We start from the raw sequence: 9955 nt of genomic DNA, 5'->3' as shown, positions 1-9955 counted from the left end.
AAAGTCAAGCCTCTCTCTTCCCTCTCTCTCTCTCTCTCTCTCTCCTCTCTCTCTCTCTCTCTACTGACCAGTGGAGAGTCTTCGTAGATGATGATGCCGTCCCTGACGGAGGGCTGCAGGGTCAGGGTCTGGACCGTCGTATCTCTGGGGAAGAGCAGGAGAGAGAGGATAGATAGATTAGATGGATGGATGGATGGATGGAGGGGTGGATGGATGGATAGATGGATGGAGGGGTGGATGGATGATGGATGGATGGATGGATGGATGGATGGATGGATGGAGGGAGAAGGGAGGGAGGGAGAGAGAGAGAGAGAGAGAGAGATAGGCAGACAGAGACAGAGACAGATAGATAGATAGATAGATAGATAGATAGATAGATAGATAGATAGATAGATAGATAGATAGATAGATAGATAGAGACAGATAGATAGATAGATAGATAGATAGATAGATAGATAGACAGACAGAGATAGATAGATAGATAGATAGATAGATAGATAGATAGATAGATAGATAGATAGATAGATAGATAGATAGATAGATAGATAATTGTTGTGTTAAAGCAGTAAGGGCAACAAAAATGCAGTCAGGACGCAAGCTCAGAAACACAAGCGTGCACGCGCACGCACGTACGTATACATGCACACACATAGAGGCAGATGCATACATCACTCACACACACACACACACACACACGCAAGTACATCACACACACACACAGACATTGGGGATACAGGCAACTGCACACAAATACACACTCGCACGCATGCACTCGCACACAGACACAGGCAATCTCTCACAGTTATGAGCTCTCAACACTCTCCTCAGAATCAAGTTAACAGATGTTACCAACGGATGTCGAATGTCTCTCTTCACCACTCTCTCTCTCTCTCTCTCTCTCTCCCCCCAGAGGGACCCAGCAGGCGTCCCAGTTTCCATATCTAACATGGGTCTCTCTCTCTCTCTCTCCCTCTCTCCCTCCCTCTCTCTCTCTCCCTCTCTCTCCCTCTCCCCTCCCTCCCTCTCTCCCTCCCTCCCTCTCTCTCTCTCCCCTCTCCCTCCCTCTCTCTCTCCCTCTCTCTCTCTCTCTCCCTCCCTCTCTCTCTCGCTCTCTCACTCCTCTTTCCGAGACGCGTCTCCCCAGACTCCCTGACGGCGAGCGGCCCCGGACCCGGGGAGCTAATATTAGCCAGCGGGGCGCTATAGCGGCTAACGGGGCCACGGCGACACGCAGCCAAGCTCCGCCCCCCCTCCCCACCGCGCTCTGACTTTCCCTCGACTTTGAGAGGCTGCGGGAGGGAGAGAGTGCGAGACCGAAGACGCCGCTTTGAATCAAATCAAATCAAAATGTATTTGTATAGCGCATTTCATACACAGAGGCAACACAATGCGCTTCACAGAAAGCAATGGGTGGGGGGGGGGGGGGGGGGGGGGGGGGGCTAAGGTCCCACCCCTACATGTTCCAGAGGGAAGCAAAAAAACAGTTCACCCAGGGGCCGACGAGATGAGCTTCCCTGACCTCTCTCAGCGAGACGATCGAGCAAGCTCCTGGAAAATGTTTGCCTATTTGGCTAAGAACATTATAGACAGTAATAACCACTGATTATATTTTTCGATTTTAATCCTCTTTTCCGAACGCCGATCTGTGCGTGTGTGTGTGTGTGTGTGTGAAGCGGGATGATACTGCAGCGCCTCATATGTAGGTCGCTCTCTCTCTCGCCAGCCCAGACCCCTCAGACGCGGTGATGGTGATGATGATGATGATGGTGATGGTGATGATGATGATGATGGTGATGGACTCTCATCGAGCGTCTCGACCGCCCGTCTTATTGCTCGCTGCCCGGCCGCGGCGGAGCCAGACGGCTCTCTCACCCGTATCGCCGATGGATGGCTTCACGGTCTGAGGGACTGATCTCTCTCTTCATCCATCTCTCCTCCCTACCTCTCTGTCTCTCTCTCTTCATCCATCTCTCCTCCCTACCTCTCTCTCTCTCTCTTCATCCATCTTTCCCCCCTATCTCTCTCTCACATAACGGGGCCTCGCACGGCAGGGGGCCATTATCACCCCGACCCCCCACGGTCTCTCCTTGGCCTGGAGACGGGGGGGGCGTTGGCCCCATTTCCTGGGGACACAAATAGCCGCGACACCCTTATAACACGCCACTGCCCAGGCAGGGGTTGTGATGATGATAGAAAACACACGCGCGCGCACACACACACACACACACCTCTACCCCCGATGACACCACACACTTCCTGCTGTCGGGGCAAAGCGCCGGGTTGTTTTCTCAGCCGTACCTCCGTCACAGAAAGACTACCTAGAACCAGTCCTCCCATGGCCCCTGGCTGTTTACTTTGCCGGTTTGCTATGATTAGAACCTTAGAACCCGCCGGTCGGGCGATTGGGTTACGAGCTCTTTCGCAGAACGAGGCCCGGACAGGACAGATATGGGGTCAGTGTTTTGGTCGGTTCCTTTCCCCCTCGGGGGATAAATTAAGCACCCCGTCTATCCACTCATCTGCTAGAAAGATATTGTTGTGGACGGAAAAACAGCCCGGTCTAAAACCGAAGGGAATAAACGCAGACAGGAAATGGAGCGCGGCGTGATGGCGTGATGTGTTATTTGGTACGGGTGATGAGGACAGGAGAGAGGCTCGGAGGGACAGATACATCCTTAATGGAGGATACGGTGTCTCTGATGTAAGAGTCCCACTTTGCTACCCGCGGGGATAAATACACACACTTACATAACCGCAGTTTCTCTGCAGTCTGAGTTTCTCTGCAGTCTGAGTGTGTGTGTGTGTGTGTGTGTGTGTGTGTGTGTGTGTGTGTGTGTGTGACCCTACCTGTGGAGCTGCAGGTACTCTCTGGGTCTGTTGAGGAGATGCAGAAATCTGTCCACAATCTTATTCTTCCCCACGCCCTGTGAAAACACACACACACACACACACACACACACACACACACACACACACACACACACACACAAACACACAATTATACTTTAGACATCCCTCCTGTCACATATGACAATCCTAGTTCAGCGGTTGCTCGTCTTTGACGGTAGTTTGCTCTGACGGGGACACGGACCCCCGTTGCAGCTCGTGTCAAAAACGTCCCCCGGTATTTCTGTCGGGCATCTGGCAAGCCAGCCCAGACACTCGCCCCCCCCAATAACTCTCTAGGGCCCTAAGCACGTGGGTACAAGCGTGTCCGCTAACGCCGACTCTGACACGCTCGCTCACCCTGGTCACTCCGTACCCCGGGGTGGGGGGTGTGAGGGGGGGTCAAAGTGTCCACTCTGGCCTGGGGGGGCGGAGGGAGGAAGGTCGAGGGGGGGAGGGGGAGGAGGGTCGAATGTTGACGCTGGCGGGGGGCGGAAGATGGATTCAGGGACAGAGGGATGAAGAGAGGAGGGTGGAGAGTGGGATGAGAGGGTGGGATGAGAGGGTGGGATGAGAGGGCGGGATGAGAGGGTGGGATGAGAGGGCGGGATGAGAGGGTGGGATGAGAGGGTGGGATGAGAGGGCGGGATGAGAGGGTGGGATGAGAGGGCGGGATGAGAGGGCGGGATGAGAGGGCGGGATGAGAGGGTGGGATGAGAGGGCGGGATGAGAGGGCGGGATGAGAGGGTGGGATGAGAGGGTGGGATGAGAGGTCAGGGGCGAAAGCGGTGAGTTTCTTCGTCCATCCCGTCGGCCGGAGCTGCCGACGCTGACCTGATTAGCAGAGACTAGGGTTACAAAATTGCAGGAATATTCACGAACTTCCCATGGGGTTTAACAGGAATTAATGGGAATTAACGGGAATAAACTGGAAAACAGAATTTAAGCCTGTTAATTCCCACAAATCTCCAGTTCATTCCCATTAATTCCAGTTGGGAAATTTGGGAAGTTTGTAAATATTCCCAGAATTTTGCAACCCTAGCAGAGACTACGGATCCCACGCCGGCGCCTCAGTCTGTCTCTGAATTGGACCCGAGGATTGCAAACCTTGACCGGTCCATCCTACCTTCTCCCCCGGTGTGCGTGTGCTCTGATTGGCCGACTCACCTGGTTTCCCACCAATAGGAGGTGCTCTCCCAACAGGAAGTCCTTCAGCATGTCCTCCATCACCATCATGTGCTGAGGGGGGGCAGAGAGACGGGGAAAACACAACATGAGTAGGATGACCAGACCACCTTCAGCTTCCTCGTCCATTCTAGAACATTCTAGCCCTGTCCCTCTCTATAGAGGGAGTTAAGGGAGAGGTTGCACTCACGGTGCTCCCAGCAGGCATGAATTGTGACCAAACAGTTTAACTAAGTCTAACTGACAGAGTCTAAGTCTAACTGACTTAACTGAGTCTAAGTCTAACTGACAGAGTCTAAGATGTTGGTGTAGTTAATCAAGGCCGACGGCTTTTCTCCTCTCTTCCTTCCCCTCTTTCATCTGTTCTGTTTTACCCCCCCCCTCATCCGCTTCCCTGCTGCTCTCCTCTCCCTCCCTCCTCTCCTCTCCTCTCCTCTCCTCTCCTCTCCTCTCCTCTCCTCTCCTCTCCTCTCCTCTCCTCTCCTCTCCTCTCCTCTCCTCTCTTATCTTCTCTCCTCTCCTCTCCTCTTTCAGGGACAGGACAGAAAAACAGGTCATTTGGAAGTAGGGCAGGCCAAAAAAAAAGGTCTCTCCTCCTTCTCGTCACTTGTCTCTCTCTCTCTCTCTTTCTCTCTCTCTCACAAAATTCTAACACAGCAAAGGAGAATTGGGCAAAGAAGAGAAAGAGATAGACAGAGAGAGAGAGAGAGAGAGAGAGAGAGAGAGAGAGAGAGGCACAGGCATGCACCTCATGCACACACACTCCTAACTCCATTAAGATGATGAGCTGCTTTACAAAGCAAAGCAATCAGATGAGAATCAACCAACAGAGTAGATTACAGGAGCAGGGAACTGAAGCAGGGTAGCAGGTGAGGGGTAGATTACAGGAGCAGGGTAGCAGGTGAGGGGTGGATTACAGGAGCAGGGTAGCAGGTGAGGGGTAGATTACAGGAGCAGGGTAGCAGGTGAGGGGTGGATTACAGGAGCAGGGTAGCAGGTTAGGGGGAGATTACAGGAGCAGGGTAGCAGGTTAGGGGTAGATTACAGGAGCAGGGTAGCAGGTGAGGGGTAGATTACAGGAGCAGGGTAGCAGGTTAGGGGTAGATTACAGGAGCAGGGTACCAGGTTAGGGGTAGATTACAGGAGCAGGGTAGCAGGTGAGGGGTAGATTACAGGAGCAGGGTAGCAGGTGAGGGGTAGATTACAGGAGCAGGGTAGCAGGTTAGGGGTAGATTACAGGAGCAGGGTAGCAGGTTAGGGGTAGATTACAGGAGCAGGGTAGCAGGTGAGGGGTAGATTACAGGAGCAGGGTAGCAGGTGAGGGGTAGATTACAGGAGCAGGGTAGCAGGTTAGGGGTAGATTACAGGAGCAGGGTACCAGGTGAGGGGTAGATTACAGGAGCAGGGTAGCAGGTGAGGGGTAGATTACAGGAGCAGGGTAGCAGGTTAGGGGTGGATTACAGGAGCAGGGTACCAGGTGAGGGGTAGATTACAGGAGCAGGGAACTGAAGCAGGGTACCAGGTTAGGGGTAGATTACAGGAGCAGGGTAGCAGGTGAGGGGTAGATTACAGGAGCAGGGTACCAGGTGAGGGGTAGATTACAGGAGCAGGGTACCAGGTGAGGGGTGGATTACAGGAGCAGGGTAGCAGGTGAGGGGTAGATTACAGGAGCAGGGTACCAGGTTAGGGGTGGATTACAGGAGCAGGGTAGCAGGTTAGGGGTAGATTACAGGGGCAGGGTAGCAGGTGAGGGGTAGATTACAGGAGCAGGGTAGCAGGTTAGGGGAAGCGTACCTGTGTGTTCTCATAGAAGAGCACGTCTGGAACCTTCATCTTCTCTCCGGAGCTGTAGACCGGAGCAGACACGCTGCCGATGGTCAACACACCCTCCTTCACTGTGCCTGGGCGGAGGGAGGGAGGGAGGGAGAGAGAGAGGGAGGGAGAGAGAGAGAGAAAGAGAGAGAGAGGGAGATGCCAAACGCTGCTTGCTGTCCAGCTATGTTGGTGTGTGTGTGTGTGTGTGCGTGTGTGTGTGCGTGTGTGTGTGTGCCAACTCACAGCTGTGGTCCCGTTCGGCAGGCTCAGGTCTGTCCTGGATGGAGCAGTTGGCCAGGTTCTTCTGGAGTGAGGAGCGAGCCAGGCTGGGCAGGAACCTAGACAGACACGAACACACACACACACACACACACACACACACACACACACACACACACAAACACACAAGTACATGGCCCCACTTTGAGTGAGTGCGTGTGTGTGCATATGTGTGTGCATGTGTGTGCATGTGTGTGCGTGTGCATATGTGTGTGTGTGCCTAAATGCGTATGTGTGTGTGCGTCTACAGTATGTGTGTGTGTGTGTGTGTGTGTACCTGGACAGGCAGGCCTTGTTGACAGCGTGAGCGACGCTCTCTTCCGGGTACTGAGAGAGACGTCTGCTCACCCTCAGCAGCTGCCTGGTGGAGAGAGAGGAGGCTAGAGACTGGGCCTGGAGAGAGACGAGCACACGGGTTAACACACACACACACACACACACACACACACACACACACACACACACACAGGTCGTACCGTGGGGTCGTTGGTCTGTCGGAGGCTGTGTGTGAGCTGCAGCAGCTGATCCACTGCTTCCTTGGGAACGTTTGGAGTCTGGAGAGAGAGAGAGAGGGAGAAAGAGAGAGGGAGAGAGAGAGAGGGAGAGAGAGAGAGAGAGAGAGAGAGAGAGAGAGAGAGAGAGAGAGAGGAGAGAGAGACACTCGATGGGTCTTGATGGATGGTGGAGAGGGAGCTGTCATCATGCAGTGAGTGCTTGAAGCAGTGTGCATGCATTCATTAACGGGAAGTGTGTGTGTGTGTCTGCATATTTATGTGTGTGTGTTGGGTGTGTGTGTGTGTCTGTGTATCTACAGTGTGTGTGTGCGTGTGTATGTGTGTGTGTTGGGTGTGTGTCTACAGTATGTGTGTGTGTGTGTATCTACAGTGTGTGTGCGTGTGTGTGTGCGTGTGTGTGTTGTGTGTGTGTGTCTACAGTGTGTGTGTGTGTGTGTGTGTGTGTCTCACCAGTCCGAGTATGAGGCTGGTCTCCTCAGCCCTGGCCAGCGGCTGGACAGTGTGGAACAGGAACATGGTGAGCAGCTCGGGGCCCAGCCACTGCTGACCGCTGCTACCCACCACCGGGGGCTCCGCCAGGGCCAGCACACGGAACGAGGGGTGGATGGGGAAGATGGACCTGGAACACACACACACGCACACACACACACACACACACACACACACACACACACACACACACACAACCAGACGGATCAATACACACAAGTGGACACACACACAGTCACACACATATTTACTGTAGATTAAACTCCTACAGTTCTAGCTCTACTCTGCCCCTGATATCGCCTAGTAGCGTGTGTGTGTGTGTGTGTGTGTGTGTGTGTGTGTGTTTGTTCTCTCCAATCACTGTGAGTATCCTCACTTCTGACATCAGTGGACTACTGGCTATGTATTCATCTGATACAAACAGCTAGAGCAATTTACACACACACACACACACAAACACACACACACACACACAGACGACCCCAGCATGCTCGCGTGGTTTGGTCTGCGCCACAGAAACAGAGGAAGAGGAAGTGGTCTTATTCAGCCCAGACACGCCGCCACAAACATCCTTCCTTCCAGCATAGGTGGGGCTTTCACACACACACACACACACACGCACGCACGCACGCACGCACACACACACACACACACAGCCTCAAATACACCCCCTCAAACACCCCCAGCCCGCTCCACACACACACACACACACACACACGCACACACACACAGCCTCAAATACACACCCTCAAATACACACCCAAATACACACAGCAAACACACACACAAACACACACACACACACACACACACACACAGCCAGCCTCAAACACACACCCTCAAACACCGCCCCCCCCCCCCCCCCCCCCCCACACACACACACATAAACACACACACATCTTAGGAGTGTGAGGATCTGGCCCTCTCTCTAAAAGAGAAAGAGCCTGTTAGCCTGTCCTGTTTTTACCGGTGCTCTGTCATTAGCGTGAACACAGTCCCTGTCCGGCCCTGCCGGGGTCATCTGTCCCCTGTCCGGCCCCGCCGGGGTCATCTGTGGTGCTCTGTCATTACCGTGAACACAGACCCTGTCCGGCCTCGCCGGGGTCATCTGTGGTCAGCAGGACTCCGACAGGGGATCGTTACTGCAGCTAATTCCATCAGCCGACACCACATCCAAATAACGTGTGTCTGACGTACCGAAAGCCTTCCGTTTTATAATCACACACCATGTTCAGAGCTTACTGTGTGTGTGTGTGTGTGTGTGTGTGTGTGTGTGTGTGTGTGGAGCCGCAGTGGTGTGCTAGTAGTGATCCCACTGTGGACATTACTGATTATGTGGGCCGTGATGTTGAAATGTCATCTCCTGGGGGCGCAGTCACCAACGTCGGCCATGTGACGTCGACGCTTCGGGATCTGACCTTCACAATAAAAGGATATTCGGAGAGAGAGTGACGGCCGGGCGCAGACGAGCGGTTGCTCTGGCAACAGCTGTTCTGACAGCTAGAGGCGTGGAGGAACCTCCCCCCCCCCACCATAAAATATCAGACCTCGCCCACTTCCTGCCTCTCTCCCCCTCCCCCTCTCTCTCTCCCCCTTGCTGCTTGTTCGCCTACGCAATCCCTTCTCTCTTCTTCACTCTCTCTCTCCCTCCCTCCCTCCCTCTCCATCCATCCCTCCTCTCTGTCTCCCCCTCCCCCCCTCTCTCTCTCCCCTCCATCCCTCCCTCTCTCCCTCCCTCGTTCCCTGGGTTCCTGTTATGGTGCTGGGAGGTTCACATGAAAGCAGCCATTGTTGTGGTCCCGCGTCGGCGGCCATGTTGTTTCCGTGTTTGACGCAAACGCAGATGTATAAATACCCCCGGTCTCTCCCTCCGATACCCTAGCCGCTGTATGCCGACCTGATAGGCCACGAGTGTGTGTGTGTGTGTGTACCTGTGTGTGTGTGTGTGTGTGTGTGTCAGCAGACCATAGCTCATTGCTCTAGCCCGACGGTGCTTAGTGATTAGTTTGAGGTGCGATGATGTCACGGCATCTTAATCAGCAACTCAGCCATTACACAGCCCATCATTTCACTGCTCACTGACACCTGACACAGAGGTGTGTGTGTGTGTGTGTGTGTGTGTGTGTGTGTGTGTGTGTGTGTGTGTGTGTGTGTGTGTGTGAGACCAGACGTAAAGGGTGGGTGGCCTGTCTAATCCTATGAGACAGATTGCAGGAAGCTCATGGGAAATGGGGAATGACTTAGTGGAACCTAAAGAAATCGCTGTTTATTTGGCTCCACCACACGCACACACACACACACACACACACACACACACACACACACACACGCAGACACGTGCACACACACCGCCCCCCCACCCACACGCACAGACACACGCACACACACACGCAGACACGCGCACACACACCGCCCCCCCCCCCACACGCACACGCACACACACGCGCACACCCCCCCCCCACACACACACACACGCACATGGCTCCATACCTGCTTGGCATACTGATTAACAAGCTGAGACATTGAACGAGTGTGAGACACAAACACGTCTCACACACATATACACACACACACACACACAAACACAGCTGCCACCTCCACAGGGCTACAAGGGTGGTGTGTAAGATGGGCAGGCGGGACAGCGTGCGGGACAGCAGGCGGGACAGCAGGCGGGACAGCAGGCGGGACAGCGTGCGGTCAACACCGAGCACCGCCGCCCGCCTCTGACGTGGTTCCAGACGCAATGTGTGTCTGCAGACCTACCTGTCCTGTTAGGACATCTGTCC

At 54.1% G+C, this 9955-nt stretch overlaps 1 protein-coding gene across 1 annotated transcript in view; it reads right to left on the bottom strand.

Annotated features, from left to right (window-relative positions):
* vwa8 (von Willebrand factor A domain containing 8) overlaps positions 1 to 9955 on the bottom strand; it is a gene marked incomplete at its 3' end in the record, with an annotated part of 31347 nt that overhangs the window by 6657 nt on the left and 14735 nt on the right. The window contains exons 14-21 of the mRNA XM_084452124.1: positions 7131 to 7299; positions 6642 to 6719; positions 6443 to 6558; positions 6130 to 6224; positions 5866 to 5972; positions 4054 to 4125; positions 2848 to 2924; positions 69 to 144 (exon numbers count right to left, since the gene is read on the bottom strand). Of these exons, the coding sequence (XP_084308250.1) occupies positions 69 to 144; positions 2848 to 2924; positions 4054 to 4125; positions 5866 to 5972; positions 6130 to 6224; positions 6443 to 6558; positions 6642 to 6719; positions 7131 to 7299 (790 nt within the window). The remainder of the gene's footprint in view (positions 1 to 68; positions 145 to 2847; positions 2925 to 4053; positions 4126 to 5865; positions 5973 to 6129; positions 6225 to 6442; positions 6559 to 6641; positions 6720 to 7130; positions 7300 to 9955) is intronic.

Source organism: Borostomias antarcticus, assembly GCF_949987555.1.
Source record: "Borostomias antarcticus genome assembly, chromosome: 17".
NCBI lineage: Eukaryota > Metazoa > Chordata > Actinopteri > Stomiiformes > Stomiidae > Borostomias > Borostomias antarcticus.
The sequence above is the reverse complement of the archived record's forward strand: the minus strand, read 5'-3'. Positions and strand labels throughout refer to the sequence as shown.